The sequence below is a fragment of the Moschus berezovskii genome, chromosome X (genome assembly GCF_049115385.1).
Source record: "Moschus berezovskii isolate FMDL1 chromosome X, NW_MosBer_1.0, whole genome shotgun sequence".
Lineage (NCBI taxonomy): Eukaryota > Metazoa > Chordata > Mammalia > Artiodactyla > Moschidae > Moschus > Moschus berezovskii.
The window spans coordinates 11858093-11882931 of NC_142488.1; the positions used below are offsets into that span (position 1 = coordinate 11858093).

At 43.8% G+C, this 24839-nt stretch overlaps 1 protein-coding gene across 5 annotated transcripts; it reads left to right on the top strand.

Annotated features, from left to right (window-relative positions):
* The first annotated feature begins 2336 nt into the window (after nt 1-2336).
* On the top strand, nt 2337-19675 carry TLR7 (toll like receptor 7). Of its 5 annotated transcripts, none has more exons than XR_016036895.1 (3): nt 2337-2453; nt 2819-2919; nt 5494-6171. XR_016036895.1 is itself a non-coding variant. In XM_055393642.2 (3 exons), exons 2-3 carry the CDS (start codon nt 2917-2919, stop codon nt 19007-19009), a joined length of 3153 nt encoding a protein of 1050 aa, XP_055249617.2. In that variant the 5' UTR covers nt 2337-2453; nt 2819-2916; the 3' UTR covers nt 19010-19675. The 5 variants fall into 5 exon arrangements, 4 of the variants coding, with proteins under 4 accessions (XP_055249617.2, XP_055249616.2, XP_055249618.2 ...); XM_055393642.2 differs by lacking the exon at nt 5494-6171 and adding an exon at nt 15860-19675; XM_055393643.2 differs by lacking the exon at nt 5494-6171 and adding an exon at nt 15860-19675 and having other exon boundaries at nt 2364-2380.
* Nucleotides 19676-24839: the final 5164 nt, after the last annotated feature.

The window sequence follows — 24839 nt, forward strand, 5'->3', positions numbered from 1 at the left end:
CAGAACACTTTCATTTCAAGGTAAAATGAAACTTACAGGACTAAGCAGAGAACTGCTTCACATTTCAGTTTAAAGGAGGGGGGATGAAACAAAAGACAAGTTTAATTATGACACTGGGACTTTACAGTGCTAAAAATATACTATATACGAAGGAACTATGGAGGCTGTGTTCTGTTTCCACGTGTCCTTTATAAAGAGCACATTCATGGTATCTGCAAATTCCTAATAAAGTTTTTTATTTGAAAGACATTCATGGCTGTATCTAACTGAAAGGGTTAAAATTTCAGCATTGTTATAAAAATACTATGACGCTTGTTGTTAAAGTTCTTTCTCCTTTTGCTCAAGCGAGCCATGACTTGAAGTATGCAAGAGTGGAAACAGGCAACAGAAATTGGGGAAGCGCTGGGGTCTATCACTCCCATCCTCACCCAAATAAAGAAATGTTAAGACATTCTACTTCTCCATGCTGGGAACACAGCCTTAGGTAGACTAGAACAATTGATTTAAGGGATTTATTTAGGTTCTCGTCAGCTTTAGGAGAGTATGTATGTTGTTAAGTTTCCACCCAACCCTTTTGATGTCTACGTCTGTCAAATGGCAGCTCTGGGGCTCAATTCTTGGGTTTCTCACTGAGCACTTTGGATGCTGCAGAAGGCTGGCCTGCCTTTTCATTTCAGAAACTTAATCTTCAGTGTTTAATTCTCTAGATGAAAGTATGACACAAAGCTTGAACTGCCAGGTACGATACAGGATACCAAATTAGTTGAACTTCAGACAAACAACAAATACTCTTTTAATAACACATGTTCCAGTTTGCTACATTTACCAACCTTTTGTGGCTCAGCTGGTAAAGAATCTGCCTGCAATGTGGGAGACCTGGGATCGGTCCCTGGGTTGGGAAGATGCCTTGGAGAAGGGAAAGGCTACCCACTCTAGTATTCTGGCCTGGAGAATTCCATGGACTATACAGTCCATGGGTCACAAAGAGCTGGACACAACTGAACAACTTTCACTTTCACTTTACCCTAAACCTTAACTACCCACCAAGGGCAGTTCCATCTTCTTTTATTTCCATCTGAAAGGGAAAAGTGGATTTTTTCCTTTCAGATGTAAAAGAGGCTTCCCAGTTGATGCAGTGGTAAAGAATCCACCTGCCAGTGTAGGAGATGCCAGAGAAGTGGGTTCAGTCCTTGGGTAGGGAAGATCCTCTGGAGAAGGAAATGGCAACCCACTCCAGTATTCTTGTGTAGGAAATCCCATGGACCGACGAGCCTGGCGGGCTACAAGTCCATGGGGTCACAAAGAGTCAGAACGTCTTAGCAACCGAACAACAAAATATGTGAGAAAGCTATTGATTTTTATGTATTATTTGCATGGCAAAGTGGTTTGATAAGAAGGCATTTAATTTTTGCTCGTGTGAATATCATTTACATGGTATGTGACCTGAGAAGAGTCCAGTATCTTTTCTGCATTAATTCCATTATTTGTAAAAAAAAAAAAAGAAAAAATTTTTTAAAGACTAAGAAGATATTTACTTGATTCTTTTTAGTAGTCAATGAAATAATACATATTAGGCAGTTAGAACAGTCCAGTTCAAAATAAACTCCCAGTAAAGATCACTTATTATTGTATCTAGTAGTTTTTCAGCTGATCTAGGGCACTGCTCACTTTTCAGTCTAGTAGATAACACTGATGGTTTTCCTGTGGCACACTTGGCAATTTTCAGATTCTCTCTGGATCGACTAGGTGGACTGAAGACCTTTAAACATAACCACCGATATTTTGACTCTACCCCCTAAAAGGCCCAGTAATCACTTCAGAAGGGAATGAGTCTCCCAGAAACCCCACTTTGAGAAACAGGTTGTCATGTAGCTGCCCTTGTTTCACCCAAGCGAGAGAGAGAACCAAGTCTGCCCCTGCTTAGAGACCAGAGTCCCTTTCAGCTGCGCCTAAGAGTGAACAAGGGAAATGCAGACATGTCTCAAAGATACCTGTAGAGTGACGGTTGTCAGTCAGGGGCAGGGACTACGTTACAATGTCCAGAGACATCTGTGATTGTCGAGGGGCAATGCAGCTGGCATCTCGTGGGTTCAGGTCAGGGTTGCTGCTCAGCGTCTTACAACGCCACGATGTATCTCACCAGAAATGGCAGGATTGGGCCAGTTGAGAAACTTCTGGAAAAAAACATCAGTCTGCCAAGTTGCTTGAATTTAGACATGAGGTTGCCCTGATTGTGGTGGTAGAAATAGAAGGAACCTGCTGCTTCTGCAAACCTCATGTCTGAGATGGCTTAAATAGTCACGCTCCTCCCCCCACCCCCCTAACCAGTCTTTGCACTTGGAAAGTTCACTACTGGCAGCCTGGAGTCTCCGTGACTTAGGTAGGTTTGCCACAGCCCATGTCTTCACCTCAGAAGACTCCAGACCTGGACTCACTCCATGCAGCAAAGAAAGGTATTTTCAACATTGGGAAAAACTCAGATCATTTAAGTACCTAGATCTGTGAGCCATTCTCCGAGAGAAGGGGAGAGATGGGAGGGGACCCAAATCATATGCAAAAATAAATTTTGTTTTAGAATCTAAAGAAGAGTTTTGGTTGTCTCAAATGTCACTTCTTTGAAGATAAAGTCAGACTTCTACAATAATGCTGGAAATGGTTTTCTGGAGTGTGTCTCTCGTCTGTATAATTTTGAGGAAGTAAATACTATTAATAGTTGTTTTCAACAGCATATATTAAAGCAGCCTTTCCGTCACGTTTTGAAGCTTCAATCCTTTGCTATCTTTGCAAGGTAAAGTTTGGCGTTTTCTCTTTATCTTAGTTGATGCTACTGGGTCCATCTCAGGCTGATCTTGACACCTCTCATGTTCTGCTCTCTTCAACCAGACTTCTCTGTTTCATTTTGGAAGAAGACTAAAAATGGTAAGGACGGCTAAGAGATCCCTAAAAGTGTTATCTGTTATTTTTTGTGGGAAGAACTGAAACTGGCTAGTAAGAGAGATGTTTAAGTTATCTGCACTTCAGTTATTTACTGAGGAAAACTTTCATGATCTTTCATAACCAAGATTAATCATGGGGGTATTGTGTAATTTCAATTAATTAAGATTAATTAATCAATACTTGCTGTGTTCTCCTTCCTATAAGAATTAATGCAGCCTGCCCTGAGGAGGAGCAGATATTAGAATTGGGGAAATAGTTTCTATGGGTCTAACTTTTTTCACCTGACGTTTTTGGCCTTGAAAGATAGTCATACAGTCATGTCTGACTCTTTGTGATCCCATGGACTATAGCCTGCCAGGCTCCTCTGTCCGTGGAACTCTTCAGGCAAGAGTACTAGAGTAGGTTGCCATTTCCTTCTCCAGGGGATCTTCCTGACCCAGGGATTGAACCCAGGTCTCCTGCATCGCAGGCAGATTCTTTACCAACTGAGCCACTAGGGAAGCCCTCGTTTCGGGCTTTATGATCATACAAATTACTGAGGTTCCTTTGTGTTTTTCTATCATTTGGTGGTGTCTAAACGAGTATGCAGGGGAGGGAGGGGGCAGGACTAGGAATACAGGGAGCCTGGGCTCCCATGCAGTCCAAGAAAACCAGACCAGACAGTAGATAAAACTGTAAAAACAGATTTTGTTCAGGAACTGTTGCAATCGGGGAAATGAGACTGCAGTATGGGACTGGGATCAGTTCCAAATACTGCAGAGGCATGTGGGGATTTATAGCCCAGGAGCAGAGTAGGGGTCAGCGGGTGGAAAATTACTAAGAGGAAACATCAGGGGTGGCAGGGCGTGGGGTGGTTCTGACTCGACCCTCCTGACAGGGTTCTTGCTGAAAGCAGGCCAGGAAGATGAACTTTCCCTTGGGGTGGGGGGTGGTAGAGATGGGGTATTTGATCAGATAGCAAGGATAATGAAACTGTGGTGAGGGGCTCTTCCTAAACCAACCTAACAGGATCCTTGCGAAAACTGGCCACGTGGACACCAAAGCCCAAGTATCAAGGCCGAGTCAGAGGAGCTTGACTAAAGTTTAGTCAAGGAGAGACTGTCCGTGCTCGCTCTCCCAGTTACTAGTGGGGGATCCTTAGGTTTATCACTTAAGCCCCCTGAAACTCAGCTTTTTTTTTTTATACTATAAAATGAACATTACTATGGCTCTCTAGTTGCCTTGCTGGGCCATTCTGGAGGATCAAATAACAGAATGTATATTCAGATCCTATGCACATGGTGTGAGTTATTAGGCAGGCCACAAAATTAATCAGAAAAAGACACCAGTGACTTCTTGCTGAAATTATTTTGTCACCCTAACTAGACACAGCAGAGTACTTGCATCAGGAACCCACTCTGAATTCTAGATTGGAAGGTGGGCTCCCGGGCTCATTTCATGTCTAAAGTCTAATGAATACTTAACCACAGGACACTGTGTGACAGAAGCAACAGCGTAGAGTTTCATTTCCTAGAAACTCAGATGTCTGTTTTTAGGCAAACCCAGGCCCACATCTGCCTGTGCCTCTTGAGGGATGGCAGGATAGGATTGATGGTAGTAAAGAGAGCTCACATTTATTGGCTGCATACTACAGTGAGCATCGTGCTTAGGGCTGGACGTCTCTGTTTCGATATTACCCTCTAAGCAGCCTTGTAAGTCATAGATGAGGGAGTCAGGGCTTCAAGACTCTAAGAGCTTCTGGTTTTGGCTGGGCAGCTCAACCCTGGAAGCCGTGCTGGAGACTCCTCTGTTCTACCTAGACCGAGCCCAGCACACACTCCTACTCAGGACATGGTCAGTCAATGTGGGCTTCAAGTACGATAATGTAGTCCTTGAGAAAAAAATTGGGATATCTTTTATAAGAAAAAACATGAAAACAGTTTTTAAAAAAACCAGAAAATGTCAAAAAGCATAGGGAAATTATTCGGTCTTATTAATAGTTATAGTTCAGACCCTTTGTATGGAAACTCCACTTCTAGAAACTCTTTTTAAAGAAATGATCAGGGATGTCACAAGCAATTTATGAAGGTAGTCTGTGCAGCATAGCAAAGAGAACATCTCATGTCCAGTGTTGGGAAGGGGTTCATTAATTGTGGTCCACTCGTTCAGTTCAGTCGCTCAGTCGTGTCCATCACCAACTCCCAGAGTTCACTCAAACTCATGTTCATCAAGTCGGTGATGCCATCCAGCCATCTCACTCTCTTTCGTCCCATTCTCCTCCCGCCACCAATCTTTCCCAGCATCAGAGTCTTTTCCAGTGAGTCAACTCTTCGCATGAGGTGGCCAAAGTATTGGAGTTTCAGCCCTAGCATCAGTCCCTCCAATGAACACCCAGGATTGATCTCCTTTAGAATGAACTGGTTGGATCTCCTTGCAGTCCAAGGGACTCTCAAGAGTCTTCTCCAACACCACAGTTCTCGTTAAGTAGCATGTTATGTAACTATCAGATCATCTGTTTATTTATTTGTTTTTTTTTGTTTTTTTTTTGGCTATGCTGGTTGACATACGGGATCTTAGTGCCCCAACCGGGAATTGAACCTGTGTCCCTGCACTGAGAGCATGGAGTCTTAACTACTGGACTGCCAGGGAAGTCTCATATTTTTTAAAAGAATACTGAATGACATAAGAAAGTACTTGTGATAAAATGGTAAATGGAAAAAGCAATCTAGTAGTGAAGTATTGTTTATTCCTGATGTTTTTAATGCACATACTAGATGCTTGCTAAATGTTGGTTCATCTGGAACTACAGTTTGCATGAATAGTTTTTCTCAATAGTTTCACAAAAGAGCCCTATATTCAAACCATTTTATAGTTGAGAAATCAGAGGCTTATGAGGGAAAATGATTCACTAATGTCAGAGAGAGCTTAGGTGACAGAATAAGAACTTAAAATCAAACCTTTACTAGACGAAGCACCTGGTAGTATTGAAGTGCTTCTCACTATTTGAAATAGATACAGGAAGAGGGAGATGAGTGTTAGAGGCAACATGCCAAGACGTAACAGTAGTTAACCAGTTATACAAATAAAAACATTATTCTGTTCTTAATTATAGCACACTCCTTCATGGCCAAACAAAGAGATAATAAGCAGTCCATTAACTAAACTAATCAAAACTGATTATTTAAAAATAGGGAAAATCATATTAAAAGCAATCATTACAGATCAACCAACCAACCAGTGTCTTTGCACCCCAAGAATCAGTTCAGTTCAGTTGCTCAGTCGTGTCTGACTCTTTGCGACCCCATGAATCACAGCACGCCAGGCCTCCGTGTCTATCACTAGCTCCCGGAGTTCACTCAAACTCATGTCCATCGAGTCGGTGATGCCATCCAGCCATCTCATCCTCTGTCGTCCCTTTCTCCTCCTGCCCCCAATCCCTCCCAGCATCAGGGTCTTCTCCAGTGAGTCAACTCTTCGCATGAGGTGGCCAAAGTATTGGAGTTTCAGCTTTAGCATCAGTCCTTCCAATGAACACCCAGGACTGATCTCCTTTAGGATGGACTGGTTGGATCTCCTTGCAGTCCAAGGGACTCTCAAGAGTCTTCTCCAACACCACAGTTCAAAAGCACCCCAAGAATAGATCGTTTTTATATCTCAGAAGTCCCTCAAAGTTTAGGTTGCAATGGCAAATGCTGGGTGTGGGTCACAGCCAGCCTGCCACCTGTTTTTGTGTAGCCCACAAGCTAAGAGGTTTTTTAAATCTTTTTAAATGATTGAAAAAGTCAAAGGAAGTATACTGCTTTGTGACCCTTAAGAGTTTTATTAAATTCAAATTTGTGTGCCCATAATTAGCTTTAGTATTTGCATATTTATTTATATATTGTCTATAACTGCTTTTGCACTGCAGTGGCAAATTTGAGTAGCTGTGATACAGACCGTATGGCCTGCAAAACAAAATATTTACTGACTGGCTCTTTACTGAAAAAGTGTGCCAAGTTGACAGTTTTCCTTTATGGGGAAAAGAGGCTATGGTATGAGGTCTAATAAGATGTAATTTCTTCTAGTCTTTGGTGCCTGTTATGATGCAAAGTAGCTGTTGAATTTCTGATTTATATAAGACTCCTTTATATCATTTGACTCTTTTATTTTGAAAACTAGGTCTGTTGGGCTAAAATGGGAGAAAGGAAATGATAAAAAGTCTCTCTATTTTTTAAGTAAATGGGTTATGTCCTTGTACTTAATCTTTTGGTTGTTATATAATGAAACTTTGATGTCCATGGTGATTACACTTTTCAGAGGTTAGCCTATAATTATAAATATTTCAAAAATTTGCAAAGAGGGGATATTTGGTTGTCGTAAGTCTAGTGGGGAAATTCCCAGTGGAGTCTGGGCTATAAAACAATATCACATCTGTTCAGTTCCATTATTTGCAGACCTCAGTTAGCCCCTAGGGTGATATATACAACGCTTATTTAGTTATCAAACAATTCAGTGTCACAGCAATGTGACAAAAGGTTACTGAATTTGAATTCAAGGGTTTCCCACAATTGCGCCCCACTCCTTGTCTGTTCCTGGTCCCTATCTCATGATTCTCCAGCCCGCCATCACCTCTGCTTCAACCCAGCCCATCCATGTGGGGGAACCCCACTGCGCCATGGTCTGCTTTGCTTTAGTAGCTTGGCTTCAGTGACTCCCTCCACCGTAAATGCATATTCCAACACTTCCTTTCCAACTCAAGCAATGTGGCCTTTTTTTTTCTTTCTGCCCTGTCATCTTCAAAATAAATGGGAGGAGCATCAGAGGGCCCCTGAAGGCCTGTGGTCCCTGAAGGCTGGCATGTCGCAGCCTACAGGGGGTACCCAGTATGCTGGCCTTTCAGACAGTCTGTTGGGTAGATGAGCGAAGGAGGGAGCAGATCTTCTCTTAGCTGAGTGTAACTGTGAGTGTTCCCTGGCCTCACTGGTTCTCACCTTGAGGTCAGTTTCCTTCTGTGAAGAATTTTTCTGTAGGTCTTTCATCCAACCAGATCAGGGTCTATGCAAAATTACATAATAAAGACTGCGAGGGGAATGCAGATGAAATACCGAAAGGTCAAGGGTTTTTCCCTGCCACCAGGTAATCACACCTGACTTCCTCTGCCTAGAGGACTCTCTCCACCTTCCCCTCTCCCTCGCCCCCCCCCAGCCCCTCCTTCTGGCTGCTCACTGTTTCGCTGATACCCTGGCTTCCTGTCTCCCTGAGAGCATCACAGCAATTGGAAGAGATTACCCACCTGCTCCTCCCCACTTGTGTGCCCACCTAGAGCTTCTGCACCTGCTTGACTTCCAGTCCGGTTACCCACCACAGTGGAGCAGATCACCCCCAAACCCACTGGCTCAAGACAACCACTGTCCTTGAGTGTTAGGTGTGGCAGGCCAACGGGTTGACTGGGCTCAGCAAGGCGACCCTGGCACTGGGTGTGTTCCCCCTTGCCTTGCAGTCAATGTCAGGGGCTGGGCTCCACCCACACAGCACCCACACAGGTCTGGTGCCCAGATGGGCAAGCTCCGCAGCTGCAGGCTGCCCCTGTCTCTGGGTGGTCTCCCCAACATGGCAGCTGTGCTGTCCCCGGGCTTTTTCCAAGGCTGGTGGCTCAGGACTCCAGTTCAGGTGGAGAGAGAGACAGGGAAAGATGGAGCATCGGGTGCCGTGAAAGTCTTCGACCTTGTCTGTCCCTGCCTGGGCAGTTGTGCAGTCCTGCTCTGCTGCTGTCCTCCAGACAGTCCCAAAAGCCTGCCCAGCTTCTAAGGAGGTGGGAGGTAGCTGAACAGTTTGCAGACTCTTATATTAAGGATGCGGAGAAGGCAATGGCACCCCACTCCAGCACTCTTGCCTGGAAAATCCCATGGACAAGGAGCCTAGTAGGCTGCAGTCCATGGGGTCGCGAAGAGTCGGACACGACGGAGCGACTTTACTTTCACTTTTCACTTTCACACATTGGAGAAGGAAATGGCAACCCACTCCAGTGTTCTTGCCTGGAGAATCCCAGGGACGGGGGAGCCTGGTGGGCTTCCGTCTATGGTGTTGCACAGAGTCGGACACGACTGAAGCGACTTAGCAGCAGCAGCAGCAGCATACTAAGGAAAGAATTGTTAGGCTCCTTGCTAAAGCCAAATCTCCCGACTAGTGCACTGGGATACCGCCCCGCTTCCCTCTCTGGGCTCCACGCACCAGCATTCTCCCATCTCTCCTGCATTGTCATCGGTACTATTATTAATGATGGGGTTTTTTGAGAAAAGTTTTTTTCCCTCTCACCATCATTACAATGTGCCGTTATTCCTCCCATCCTCAAATAAATCCTCTTGACCCTCTTGGCCCGGGAACTACTGCCAGCATCTTTGTTCCCCTTTGCAGGAAGCTTCTCAGAAATGCTGGCTGCCTCCAACCCCTCTTCTCACATTCTTCCAAGAACTTGAAAGTCCTATTTCATTTGGCTTCACCTTCCAAATCTATCCAAGTATCTGGCTAGTTCTCACCACCTCCACCCCAGCCAGCTGGGGCTTTTGCTTGAATTACCGTCATAGCCTCTTGACTGGTCTCCACGCTTCCAATGCACCCTTCGTTGTCTCTTTCAAGGCAGTAACCAGCATGATCTTTGTAACATGGAAGTCAGACCACGGCACTCTTTGGCTCAAAAATTTGCAATGGATCAACCTTCCACTCCTTGTTGGGATGGCTGAGAAGGGCCTGTCGGAACCCTCAATGTGGGACTACAGCCCCTCCCTCTCTGACTTCATCTCCTTTCACTCTCTATTCCTCCTTTGTTGCCATTTTTGTGGTGATTCCAGCATGCTTGCACCTGGGGGCCTTGGCATATGTTGCTTTATTAGGAAGTTAAAGCTCAGTCTGCCTTTAAATTTATAAATCCATGAATTATGCTAGCATAGCATTACTGGATATGAATGCACACCTAAGAACTCTATGATCTCCAAAGTCTCTTTTTTTCCCTCGAGTTGGTCCCACTCAAATCATAAATACCTTTTCATAATATTCAATATCAAAACATTAGATGGCCAAGAATCCTTTAACTGAAGAGGAAATTAACCAAGATGCATGTATATATCATACCAAGTGCATTTGTTGGAACAATATGAAATAACTGGAAGATGATTGGTCAAAATGGAGTTTGAATCTTGGTTTGAAACTGCCTCTCTGATCCCTGTTTTCTCATCAGCAAAATGGGAATACTTATGTCTTTTCAACTTCATTGTCAGGGCTCAGTGATGTAATATAAACAAAGTATCTTCTTTGGCATCTAAGAACATAATAAATACCTTGTAATTGACAATTATAAAAAAAACACAAGTGAATGTCTGATGACTACATTTCTACATTTTCCATTTTAACAAAAAGGTGATTTACTGAGAGAACAGAACACCTGTGAGTACAAAATCAAACAGTCCCATTTTTACCATAATTAGCTTGCTAATTGAGCATCCAAATTTACCCAGTATATTTGAATGTGTAATCAGCTATGATTCATGACTAAAGCCAGGCCTATTATGGTGAATTATGCTATTTTACAAATCAAATTCCTGAAAGATATATGTCTTTGGCAATTACTGCAAAAAAAAAATGGGTTATTTGTATGAAATGAAAAAACAGACCTCATATCATGCTGAATGAACAGTTACATTTAAAAATAGCCTGTAGTTGAAGCGAAGGTCCTAGCTTCATTCTGAAGCCATGTAGTTCCCCATGGTTTGAAAGGGGAAGTTTCCATACTTTGGAAAATTTGAATGGGAATAAAGGACTATTTCACATTTTACAATCATCTTCTCAAACATACCTTTTCTGTTTGGAAGCCTGAAAGGTATTATTTCTCATTAACACATTTAAAAGGCTTTGTTCATTGACTCAGTTTTCTTCGTCTCCTGCTTGATCAGAGCCCATCTGTGAGTTCCAGGCAGCTGGCACAGAGAGCCAAGAGAAGGCTTGTCTGGCATTCAGCTTGCCTGGGCTGGGACTCAGCGATTGAGTACAAGTTAGGGACAGTCCCATCCTGGCTGTGCTTGTTCCCAGGAGAGACAAATGAGTTCTGTGCTCCCACTCGGGTTTCAGGTTCCAGGGGGCAGAACTTCTGAGAAAACAGATTGCGGAGGAATCCTTCTGCGGGTCTGCTCCCCAGGGCCTCCCTTGGATACCATCCGCTTTTCTTCTGTGGCTCTTTTCCAATTTCAGCCCTTCTTTGAGAAGCCCCCAGCCCTCCTGGTCCCTCCTTGCCGCCTTATCAAAAAATCTGATCTTTGGAAAGACTTTACTGTTTATGATCATTGAATGTGAGCCTTCCACGGGATTGTAAGAGTGTTCAAAGCCTTGGTTTGCTTGGCCGATATTTGTCTTGTGATGACTAGGTGGCAGGCATCATCAGAAATGGTAAAGACAGATAAGACCACGGCCCCTAGAGTGTTTTACCTCCTGGAGGGAGAGCTGGGTGAATTGATACCTAGACTTCTGGGAAGGCAAGCCAGGAGAATTGCTGAGGGCTAGCCCTGCATCTGAGTTACTAGATCTCCCGGCAGGCAAGTTCTCTAGACTCTGCATCTCAGTGTCCTCATTGTCAGTGAACCTGTTTCTTGGGATGAGGATGAAATAATTGGCTAAATGCTATTGGTTGAAATTAGTGGCCCATGAGGCAACTTAGAGGTTTACAGGTGATATGATTTCTTCTCATATTTGGCAGACTTGAACTGAATTTGCTTCGAGGTAATTCCATGTGCAAGTGGAAGGTTTTGCCCAGACCAGGGCCCTGTAAACTACGACCTGTGGACCAAATCTGTCCTGTTACCTGTTTTTGTGAGCTGAGAATTATTTTTTACCACCTTGATTCATTATGTTCTAAGTGGTTATTTAACTACCCACATAATAGCCTCAATTATGCTGGGAAAGATTGAGGGCAGGAGGAGAAGGGGACGACAGAGGGTGAGATGGTTAGATGGCATCACTGACTCACTGGACATGGGTTTGGGTAGGTTGCGGGTGTTGGTGATGGACAGGGAGGCCTGGCGTGCTGCGGTTCATGGGGTCGCAAGGAGTCGGACACGACTGAGCAACTACTGAACTGAACTGAACTGAGTCTAAAATATTGACTGTCCGGCCCTTGTGAGAAGAAGTTTGCCAAACCCTAGTCTAGACCAGCTCTGTCTAGTAGAACTTTGCACAGTGATGGAAAATGTTCCGTATCTGTGTGCTTGAATACAGCAACCACGAAGCTGATGTGACTTTGAGCGCTTGAAATATGGTTAGTGTGACTGAGAGACTGAACTTGAAAATTGCACTTCATTTTAATTCATTTAAATTGAAACAGCTACACGTGACCGGTGGCTGTCACATTGGCCAGAGCAGCTTTAGACCACTTAAGTCTGAAGATTCTGTATTCTCTCAGTGTTCTTGTCTCTCAATTTAATCAACTTCCCAGAGGCTGTCTGAGTCAAGAGGAAGGCAGCACTCCTAATCAGATTTTGGGAGCCCTGGACTGGCTTTCACTGTCTGCTAGAAAATGCTTAATGGAAAGTGCTAGAAAAATGTGTGTGAGCATACACTTACTTCCTCTTAAAGCTGTATCCATGACATCTGCTGTTGTTTGGGGTAAGGCAGTTGGCTTTGTCAACCCCAGAAGGCCCCAAATTAAGGAAGTCTTAATCATCTTTAGAGTTCAGGCTGCAGGCAGTGAAAACCTCACTTAGCAAAGCTATATTTCCTTCCATCCCTGCTTACAGAACTAAAACTAAAGTTTGCTTTCCAGGGCACCCACAGCTGGTGCTCTGGGACAACCCAGAGAGATAGGATGGGGAGGAAGGTGGGAGGGGGGTTCAAGTTGAAGGGGGACACATGTGTACCTGTGGCAGATTCATGTTGATGTATGGCAAAAACCATCACAATATTGTAAAGTAATTATCCTCCAATTAAAATAAACAAATTTAAAAAAAATAAAGTTAGCTTCCCATCCCCCCCAGGCTAACTTCAGCCCTAGGGCGTTTCTTTCATAAGATTGCCTAGAACAGTTAGGAGTCATCACCACATGTCATCATTAGGAATATTGTCAAGCCATTTCCCCTTAGACTAAAACGGCAGTTGGCATTCTGGGAATGTCATGTAAGTATGGTGACTAGACTTTATAATACTGTATTGCGTATTTGAAAGTTGCTAAGACAGTAGATCTTAAAAGTTCTCATCAGAAGAAAAAAACAAAACTTGGAACTATGTGTGGTAACAACTTACTGTGGTGATCATTTTGCAGTATATTAAATCATTATGTTGTACACCTAACCTACTCCAAGGAGAATTTCTTTTAACTATTTTGCTGTATTTCACTATTCATTCATTTATGCATTTATTCTTTCATTCATGTATTTTGCAAACCTAATCAGCATTAAGTGCGAGACATTGTTTTACCTGAGGGTACACAAAACCCTGCTCTCTCGAAGCTAACATTTTCATGCAAAATAGATATAAAACAAATAAGCACATAAACCAGAAGCACATAAATGATCCACAGGATTATTTCTGATTGTGCCAAAGACTATGAAAGAAATAAAGCACAGTAGTCTAATATAGAGTACATATTCCTCTCTATGGCATGGTTGACTCATCTGTAAAGTGGGGATAATAATAGAGGTCTACAATTCCAGAATCCCTAAACTGAAAGCTTTGTCCTAACTCAGTTGATGGCAAGCACAACTTAATCTGAACTCATTTTGAGGTGGATCTTAGACCAGAACCAGATGATCTAGTGTTTGTTGTTTTTGTTCTTCTTTTTAAAATCCCACTTAGAGTGGACAATCCTGTGCTTTACTGCACAAATTTTTATGTGTTTGATTATGAGATGCTGCCCCAGATTCCAGTTGGAGTGTACATGCATCACATAACCTTCTAAAATCTGAAAAATTCTGAGTTCCAAAGCACATCTAGTTGCAAAGGTTGTGAATAAGGGATCAAACACCTGTAATGCTGCCCTCATGCGATTAACATGAAGATGAAATGAGTGAGTTAATATATGTAAAGCACTGAAAACTTTGCCCAGCGTATGCTAAATGCTATCTAAGTTAATTACTGCTCCTGTCTTTATCACTGTTAATACATGAGAGGGTGTTTAGAAAAGTTGCTCAGAGGCGGCCTCTCTGGGGATGTGTCATTTAAGCAGACACCCAGGGGATGAGAATGACCTGGCTGTGGGAGGAGGAGGAGAAAGATCATTTCAGGAAGCGGGAACAGCAAGTGCCAAGACTGGCTCAAATGCAGAACAGAAAACAGACCGGATATCTGCCGTGTGGTCAAAGAAAGGGAAAAGTGGTTCAAGGTCAGTGTGGTAGGCTAGAGTCAGAACATGCATGATATAAACAATGGCAAAGACTTTGGACTTCATTCAAAACGTAATGAGTGATCATTGTAGTTGATCTGATTCATGTTTATAAAGACTGCTCTGATGCTCTTGATGGATGAATTGTAGAGAAAGATGGGAGTCAAGGAGACCAGGTTTGAATCCAGTGTGGTGATAGTCCAGGTGAAACCTCATGGCGAAGTGGAGTAGGGGATGGGAATAGACAAGGAGAAAAGTGGACAGGTGTAAGAAAACATTTACAAATGGGAGGAAAAGACTTAATAAAATGATAATAAATCAACAAACTTTAGGCATGCAAAGATGTGTGAAGAAGCTCTTTGAACTCCTTTAACCATCTTGCAGTAGAGAAAATGCTGAGGGAAAAATTTGCTTATTTATCCCCTATTAAAGGAATTAAGGGAAGTAGGCAGTGGATTTATTAGATATGAGCATGACTGGTTGCTGGTTGATTCAGTCAGTTGAGGGGATGAAAGCATTAGTTGATCTGGAAAGCTGTTGTAGAGACCCAGGCTAGATCATCCCATGGATGAACACAGGCGAAATGGAAACCAGTGTTCTGGAGGAAAATAATGATAGAAATTCTGAAACTTGAGAGCGAGTCTATGGTTAAACCACCCTCTATGCAGGGCAAGCTCGAGTTAATAGGGTGGTTAGTAAAACTCTTCAGCATGTCCCACATTCCCTCTTAAGGTCTTTTTTGCCCAGGGTCCAAGTGTTTCTTATACTAAACATAGATGCCCAAGAATTACCCCTAAGAGTAGGTTCCCACATGTGCCAGTTGGTCTGAGAGAGTCTTTGTGCCTGTAGTCTTGGCATAAATTATTAAAGCCTCTCCCCTTAAATTCCCATGAGTATCCTGTTTGATTAATTGGGGATCACCCAGGCGGTACCCTACTATATTATTCCCTTTCCAAATCTGTGTAATGTAAACCCAATGTATAGGGAAAATGTTCATCCCTAAGTCATCTTGGAGATGATTTCCAAAAATAGTCCAAGAGGAAAGTGGGCTTATAGATAGCAGTGCCAAAATGTCAGGAGTTGGGTGACCATAAACAGATCAGTTAATAGAGCTGAGCTGTGTCTCAGTTTGTAAAATGGGCATAATGGATCACCTTTGTTTCCCTACTTAGCATATTAAGAGGCTCAGACGGGGTAAAGGACTCTTGTAGCGTGTACCAGAGTGGGCTTAACAAGCAAATGTTAATTGCACTAAAGGTTTTCTCACCAGATGTAGTTGCATTTCGGACTTTGGCAGCATATTGACGGCTCTTTCATTGTAACTTTCTAAGTAACAGGGAACAGGAAAATGCTGCTTCCCCCATCTGAAAAGCAATATAACAAAAGCTAAGATGCTAAAAGCAAAATATGTAAGTTTTTATGAACCTCAGTAATTGACAACTACAGTCATGGGGTGGGGCGGGGATGCTATTTAGACAGTTGAGAACAATAAACCTGAACTGTTTATTTTTCAAATGGAGCAAAAGAGAGGCAGCAAATGGGAGTTTTAAATTCTGATTCTTGGTATATTTTAAACAGGTGATTTATTCTTTCTTATACTTGCAGGTGTTTCCAATGTGGACATTGAAGAGACAGTTTCCTATCCTTTTTAACATGATCCTAATTTCTGAACTCCTTGGGGCTAGATGGTTTCCTAAAACTCTGCCCTGTGATGTCACTCTGGATGCCCCAAATGCCCATGTGATTGTGGACTGCACAGATAAGCATTTGACAGAAATTCCTGGAGGTATTCCTGGCAATGCCACCAACCTCACCCTCACCATTAACCACATAGCAGGCATCTCTCCAGCCTCCTTCCACCAGCTGGACCATCTGGTGGAGATCGATTTCAGATGCAACTGTGTACCTGTTCGACTGGGGCCAAAAGACAACGTGTGCACCAAAAGGCTACAGATTAAACCCAACAGCTTTAGCAAACTCACGTATTTAAAATCTCTTTACCTGGATGGAAACCAGCTTCTAGAAATACCTCAGGATCTTCCTCCCAGCTTACAGCTGCTGAGCCTGGAGGCCAACAACATCTTTTTGATCCTGAAGGAGAATCTAACAGAACTGGCCAACCTAGAAATACTCTACTTGGGCCAAAACTGTTACTATCGTAACCCTTGTAATGTTTCATTTACTATCGAAAAAGATGCTTTCCTAAATATGAGAAATTTAAAATTGCTCTCCCTAAAAGATAACAATATCTCAGCTGTACCCACTGTTTTGCCATCTAGTTTGACAGAACTCTATCTTTACAATAACATCATTACAAAAATCCAAGAGGATGATTTTAATAACCTCAGTCAACTACAAGTTCTTGACCTCAGTGGAAACTGCCCTCGTTGCTATAATGTTCCATTTCCTTGCACACCCTGTGAAAATAATTCCCCTCTACAGATTGATCTAAATGCTTTTGATGCATTGACGGAATTGCAAGTTTTACGTCTACACAGTAACTCTCTTCAGTATGTGCCCCAAAGATGGTTTAAAAACATTAACAAACTTAAAGAACTAGATCTTTCCCAAAACTTCTTGGCCAAAGAAATTGGGGATGCCAAATTTTTACATCTTCTTCATAACCTTGTCAACTTGGATCTGTCTTTCAATTACGATCTTCAGGTCTACCGTGCAGTTATAAATCTATCAGATGCATTTTCTTCACTGAAAAAACTGAAAGTTTTGCGAATCAAAGGCTATGTCTTTAAAGAGCTGAATAGTTTAAACCTCTTCCCATTACGTAACCTTCCCAATCTTGAAGTTCTTGATCTTGGCACTAACTTTATAAAAATTGCTGACCTCAGCATATTTAAACAATTTAAAACATTGAAATTCATAGATCTTTCCGTGAATAAAATATCACCTTCGGGAGATTCAACTGAAGGTGGTTTCTGCTCTAACATGAGAACTTCTGTAGAAGACCATGGGCCCCAGGTCCTTGAAGCATTGCATTATTTCAGATATGATGAGTATGCAAGGAGTTGCCGGTCCAAGAGCAAAGAGCCTCCTTCTTTCTTACCTCTTAATGAAGATTGTTATATGTATGGGCAGACCTTGGACCTTAGTAGAAATAATATATTTTTTATCAAGTCTTCTGACTTCCACCATCTTTCTTTCCTCAAATGCCTAAACTTATCAGGAAATAGCATTAGCCAGACGCTTAATGGGAGTGAATTTCAGCCTTTAGTGGAGTTGAAATATTTGGACTTCTCTAACAATCGGCTTGATTTACTCTACTCAACGGCATTTGAGGAGCTGCGCAACCTGGAAGTCCTAGATATAAGTAGTAACAGCCATTATTTTCAGTCAGAAGGAATTACTCACATGCTAAATTTTACCAAGAATCTCAAGGTTCTGAAGAAACTGATGATGAACTATAATGACATTGCTACCTCCACCAGCAGGACCATGGAGAGTGAATCTCTTCAAATCCTGGAGTTCAGAGGCAACCATTTGGATATTTTATGGAGAGATGGTGATAACAGATACTTAAAATTCTTTAAGAATCTGCTAAACTTAGAAGAGCTAGACATCTCTGAAAATTCTCTGAGTTTCTTACCTCTGGGAGTTTTTGATAGTATGCCTCCAAATCTAAAGACTCTCTCCTTAGCCAAAAATGGGCTCAAGTCTTTCAGTTGGGGAAGACTGCAGAGTCTGAAGAATCTAGAAACTTTGGACCTCAGCTTCAACCAACTGAAGACTGTACCTGAGAGATTATCCAACTGTTCCCGCAGCCTCAAGAAACTCATACTTAAGAATAATCAAATCAGGTGCCTGACAAAGTATTTTCTCCAAGGTGCTTTCCAGTTGCGACATCTGGACCTCAGCTCAAATAAAATTCAGGTTATCCAAAAGACGAGTTTTCCGGAAAACGTCCTCAACAATCTGGACATTTTGTTTTTGCATCACAATCGATTTCTGTGCAACTGTGATGCTGTGTGGTTTGTCTGGTGGGTTAACCATACTGAGGTGACTATTCCTTACTTGGCCACAGATGTGACTTGCATGGGACCAGGAGCACACAAGGGCCAGAGTGTCATCTCTCTGGATCTATATACCTGTGAGTTAGACCTGACCAACTTCATCCTGTTCTCACTTTCCATATCGGCAGTTCTCTCTCTGATGATGGTCACAACAGCAAACCATCTCTATTTCTGGGATGTGTGGTATAGTTATCATTTCTGCAAAGCCAGAATAAAAGGGTATCGACGTCTGATATCACCCAATTCTTGCTATGATGCTTTCATTGTATATGACACTAAAGACCCAGCAGTGACAGAGTGGGTTTTGGACGAGCTGGTGGCCAAATTGGAAGACCCAAGAGAGAAGTGTTTTAATTTATGTCTTGAGGAAAGGGACTGGTTACCAGGGCAGCCTGTTTTGGAAAATCTTTCCCAGAGCATACAGCTTAGCAAAAAGACAGTGTTTGTGATGACAAACAAGTACGCAAAGACTGAGAATTTTAAGATAGCATTTTACTTATCCCATCAGAGGCTAATGGATGAAAAAGTGGATGTAATCATCTTGATATTCCTTGAGAAGCCCCTTCAGAAGTCCAAGTTTCTCCAACTCCGGAAGAGGCTCTGTGGCAGTTCTGTCCTTGAGTGGCCAACAAACCCACAGGCTCACCCGTACTTCTGGCAGTGTCTGAAAAACGCCCTGGCCACAGACAATCACGTGACCTACAGTCAGGTGTTCAAAGAGACAGCCTAGCCCTTCTTTGCCGAATGTGACTGCTACCAAGGAGAAGCTTGGCTGCCTCAATCGGCTCATCCATGTCTTGCCAGAAGAGCGTTTTGAGATTCTCCAAGCTCTGGGATTGCCCATATTGGAGAGGAGTCACCAATACATGACAAAGGAACCGGAAGAATGGGATTTATATAAGCATCAAGTCATCGTTCTCAGCTCTTTCTGTCTCCATTTGCACTTGAGTCTCTTGTCTTCTGCCCTTGCATAAAATACTGTTGGGAGAAGGGTGGCAAGCAGAGGATGTGGGACTTTGATTCTCCTGTAATTGTGATTATACATATATACACAGTCACCAAGAACCGCACTTCTACCCTTAAGAGGCACCAGTATGTATAGAAACAGGGTTCCAAAAAGGCTCAGGGTCTGCTTATATGGCTTTAAAATGTACCAGTTAATTAGTGGTAAAAATAAAGACACAGTCAACTCCTCAGCCAATTGACTCAACCATCTAGTGCCCCGTTCTGTGCAGACCAAGTGCTGGCCCCCAACAGGTGGTTGCGGCTCAAGCGCTCCTTGCTCTTTCTCTCCTGGGCCTGTTATTGGGTTCTTTGGGGGAAACAGAAACACCTTTGTCATCGATGGACATAGTCTACTTACAAATGGGAGAAGAATAAAGCGCTCTGTATGCAAGTCATGCTCTTTACTTTTGATGATAATTTACCTGCTTAAATATGGCTCTGGACTAAATGTTTCTCTCCCCCCAGGTTCGTACGTTGAAATCCTAATCCCCCAATGTGATGGTGTTGGGAGGTGGGGTTTTTAAGAAGTGGTTAGGTCATGAGACTGGAGCCCTTGTGATGGGATTACTGCCTTAGAAGAAGCAGTCAGGGGACTAACTTGCTGTGTTCCCACCATGTGAGGGTACGGAGAGAGGCTGGCAGTCTATAACACATGAGAGGACCCTCAGCAGAATCAGATCATGTTGGCACTCTGATCTCCTTCAGACTGGCTTCCATGCTTCAGACTTGTGAGAAATAAATGTTTGTTCTTTAAGTCGTGCAGTTTGTGATGTTTTGTTACAGCAGCTGAGCTGAGACAGATATTTCTATCTGCATGGCAAAGTACTGTTTCCAAAGAAAACTTGCCTCATCCAATGATCTTTCAGACTGCTTTGTTAACTAATACTGTGTACTTGTAATTATCTGAAAACTTGATCCATCAACGTCTGACAGCTTTGATGATAAACTCTAAAGGAAAACACCAAGAGCATATATTTATTTAGAGTTAGCAAGCAGGGATGACAGTCACATGGATTCCTTTAAATTTGGAGGCTGAGGGAGGAACAGAGGTTTACCACCTGTTCCTGAGAAAGCTTCAGTCTTGAGCTTTGGCTTCTGTACTCAAAAAAAAAAAAAAAAAAAAAACACCAGAAAGGACCAAGATGTTCTGAATACACACATACTTTCTAAGTGTGTATAACTTTGCATGAGTCCAAAGTCTGAAATGTGACCTGTTTGTTTTTATTTCATGAAATAAGTTACCTACAGAGGTGTCTGTGCCCTTTGGAAGATAGCTTCAAATTATCTGGGAGATAACTGTGTTTTCTTCATATATGGGAAAGCCAAAGGTTTTACTCCGAGGATGGCTATATGTATTATTTCCAAAGGACATGTAATCAATAGGGGTCACAAACTCCCAAATTAATCTCTGGAATCAAGAGAGTCAACGATCTGACAGCCTCGGCAAACTTAATTGTACTTCATAGGTGCCTACGTGAAAACAAAGATAACGTCATAAAAATTGGCTGTTGGCATCATAAATTTCTTCTGTTAAAACAAATAACTATACAAGGTTTAAAGTTATTTTGGTGATTTATAAACCATGAAGCACTTGAAGACAACTTAAACATCTTCTGAAATGAAGCAAGAGGAAGGGAAACTGAAAACAACACAACTCAGAAACCACAGTGTATTTCAACATGAGGTTGTGCACAGTGGTTTGTTGTAGGAAATGACCCAAAGCACATTAACAGATGGTTTTCATTTTAATTCCTTTGTATCTTGACAAGTCACTTTTTTAATCTCCGGAGGGTCCTCTGTGTAGTCCTGTACCATTAGAGCCGTTCATAGATGACTCAGATTGAAAGCCACCAACTCAGGCCACCAGGAGAACATGACAGCTAGGTCCCCTGCCAAGCTCTGAGTGTGGAAGAGACTCTGGATTGTCCACGAATCCCATGCTACCATGAAGGGGTTCCCAGCCTCTTCCAGCCCTGAACCTGTCCTTCCTCCTTGGATAGAGACTGTACCTTAGCACGACTTGGGCATTTGTAGGATCCAAGCCAAGAGAGGCATTGGACAGGTAAGTGTTATGGCTGCGAAAAAGGCAAAGCACACATCTGCAGTCCATAGAGCGGAGAAAGGCTGAGTCTGACTGCAGCCCCACGGCTGAGTCAGGGTCTCTTAAGGTCTCTTGGCCATCCTCATGTCTACTCCAGCTCTGTCCAAAGTCTTCGGTCCAGCTGATCTCCTACATGTAGTCAGGGAGTACAGACTACATGAGAGGGGCCGCAGTGATATAACAGTCTGGGCGTCTTGTTGTTTTGTTCCCAAGGAAACTGATGGGGACAGCAAGGATGCACACGCCTCTTTTTCGGGAGGCTGTCCCTGCACCCCCCCAACATAAACCATGCTTTTTGTTGACTTCTCGCAGTCCTCACCGGGGGGATCCAGCTTGCATCTCCTGTAAGGTATTTATGGCCCTGTTTTACAGTGGGGGGTGGGGGCAAGGTTTGATTTGTCCTCCAGCTCTTCTGCACACACTCAAGTGGGCAGAGAACCCTGGCAAGGGGGCAGATTGGTCAGGTGGGTGGTGGGATGCCAGGCCTTGGGAGCAGGTGGTAGTGGGACACGGGTCCCCTCTGCTGGAAGTCTGAACCCTTGAGCCCGAGAAGCACTGGGAATTCCTTGTCTCTCCAGAAGTACGAATATCAGTGTGGGAGGAAAGCGACCAAAGAACGTGATTGAGAGCGACTCCAAAGGAGATGTTCTCTGGAGAACACGAGGCCTGAAAATGAATCCATGTCACTGAGTTAATGTAACGATGGCAAGCGTGAGACGCACCAATCGGCCAACATAGTGAAGGGGAAGGGCCACAAAGGGTGGAAAAGTCCCAAATTCGTGAGGAGCTTGTGTGGTGGGGGCCTGGTGACACGGGGGCCATCACGCTGGTGACAGGGGAATGACAGCGGGGCAGTTGCACCCCGTCTGAGGGCTTTATGTCTCTTCGTCTCCCCCTCCCTCTCAGTTTCCTTTCCGGCTTTAGGGCCCACGGCAAGCCTCGTGTCCTGCACAAGAATGCAAGAAGGAGCTGTCATCGCAGGCGGAGTCTTCGGCTGGGAAGCCCTGGTTTGGTGTGTAGCCCTGGTGGTCTCTTTCCCACACACACACAGTCAATCCCCACCTGCTTCAGTGAGCCTGAGCTTCGCGACTGGCATGGTGAAACTTCCCCTGGCTGACGTGGGCCAGACTCTCCGTCCCATTCAAATTCGTGTTCTTTCAACATATCTCGATGTTCAAGCATGTGGGCTAAGAAACTGGATAAGATCTGGTTCTCTGCCTTCAAGATTTCCCTGCTCTTGGGTTGTGAGTCTTGGCAGTTTCTAACATGTTTGCCATGACATTTCAGTGGTTGTATTTCTTTGTATAAACATCCTGTCTCCCTCCTGGTGATTTATATTAACTGAGGAAGTTTGAGTCCCAGTGTCTCACAAGCACCCTCCAGAAACAGTCTGTTAGTTTCTGGAGGGTAAGAGGAAGTCCCTGTGGCCTTGTGGCAATTTTCAGACATCCCTAGAGCCCACCAGTGGTCACGGTGAGATAGGCAGATGCTTCTAACACAAGAAAATGGTCCTCAGTATCCTGGCTGGTGGCACCCCTGAAGCAAAGGCCAGAGACAGACAACTCAGACACCATCTTTGTCTTGTATGATACAAATGACTGCTTCACTCGTCACTGGCCAAGGAGATGCAGCTGGTCAGACATCCCAGAGGCTTTTGCAATAGTGAATTGCATGTGCCATAGAACTTGGTAAGAACATCTCCATGAACCCATGTCTGAGGCCCTTTGTCCAGGGGGACTGTACTGCTAAGAAAACTGCCAGGGAGTGGCAGGGGGTGGGGTGGACTCTTTTGGCAGTTAGAACCAGCCTGGCATCCTGCAGTCACTTTGAAACTATGGGTAACACTCCTGGGCCAGGTCCAAGTGGTGGCCCACCAAGCAGGACCTTGTAATCAGGCGGTATGCATTAAGTGGGCTTCCTCAGTCTTATAAAGAGTCAACCTCCCGAGCAGGAGACATGGGTTCGATCCCTGATCCCAGAAGATCCCCTGGAGGAGGAAGTGGCAACCCATTGGAGTATACTTGCCCAGGAAATCCTATGGACAGAGGAGCCTGGTGGGCTACAGTCCCTGGGGTCGCAAAAGTCAGGCATGACTTAGCAACTAAACAACAAGAAATGCATTAAATAACAATCGTTTATAGTGCTCATCTCTCTCCCTGGGTCCTCATTTCCCACCGTTTAGTTGCCCTTCAATGAAAGCTGAATAGGAAGAATGAACTGTAAAATCATCACCAATTTGCTCTTCCTCTTGAGGGCAGGCCCCCAAGGGAATGACAGGCGAGGAGAGAGCAAGAAGGATCTTGGGAAGAAGGGCATAAGATAAAGTCACTGGTACCCAGACAGCATTATCTAGTGGGGTCTGGAGAGGGAAGTGGAGGGTAAGGAGTCACATTTGTAAAGCAGCAAATGCCAAGCTCAGTGCTTCATTTATTCCATTAAATCTTCACAGCAGCTCCCTGAAGGTGGTATTAGGGGCTCCATTTTAAGGAGGATGGATTAACTCAGAGATGAGGGTGCGATCAGATGTTAAGTCAACTGCCAAGGTCCGTGAGGCTGGAAATGGCCCTACCCTAAACTGACCCAGCTCTGTCCACTCAGACCAGTTGGTTCTCCCAATTTTACAGGGGCTCAGAATCACCCAAGGAGCTTCGATATCATGTGGATTCCAGTCTTTCACGCCAGAGATCCTCATCTCTGGTAACCAGGACATTTTGGAAACTCCCTAAGTGCTTCTGAAGCAGCTGGTTTGCGGAGCCTGTGCAGGAAGCACCACACCTTCCTTTGGGATACCAGGGAGAGTCAACACAGGGATCCTTTCAGCAAGGAAAGCCCAAGCCCCCAGATATGCTCGATTTCTCTTTCTCCTGCGTCCAAACCTCGGCGCTCTTAACCCACTGCCCTTCAACTCAAATTGCTTCCCTCTCGGTGCTTATTTTCAGGAGGACATAGTCTAGCCATATAGGATTGACAGTTCTGTTCAGGGCTAAAATGTGAAGACAGTTTGGGCAGGCACACCGAACAGATTTGAGTAGTGACAGAGACAGGTGATTCGAAGTCCTGTGGATCCTGACCAGTAGAGTTGCTGCTTGTGTTCACAGCTTCAAGGATGTCTTGACTGTCATTTTCCTAGTGTCTGACTGAAATAATGCTGACCGTGGTTGTACATATGCGGTGCAGAGCGCCACCTAGTGGAGCTTCATGTGTGTTGCTTGTCTGCTACTGAGACCCTTGGCTAGGTCCCAGAGTGAGGTGTGGACAGAGAATATAATAAATATAATCATCTTTTAGAAAGTGTGTCTGTGGCTATTTTATCATATGCCCAGTGTGTTAATACAGAAATATGTAGGACTGTATGTTCAGTGTTGTTTCCATTGCTTTGGCTTGTTGTCTCAAGATGGGGCTGGCCATGCATTGCCATTTGCACGTGCGGGTGTAGATGAAAAAGCTGAGTTAA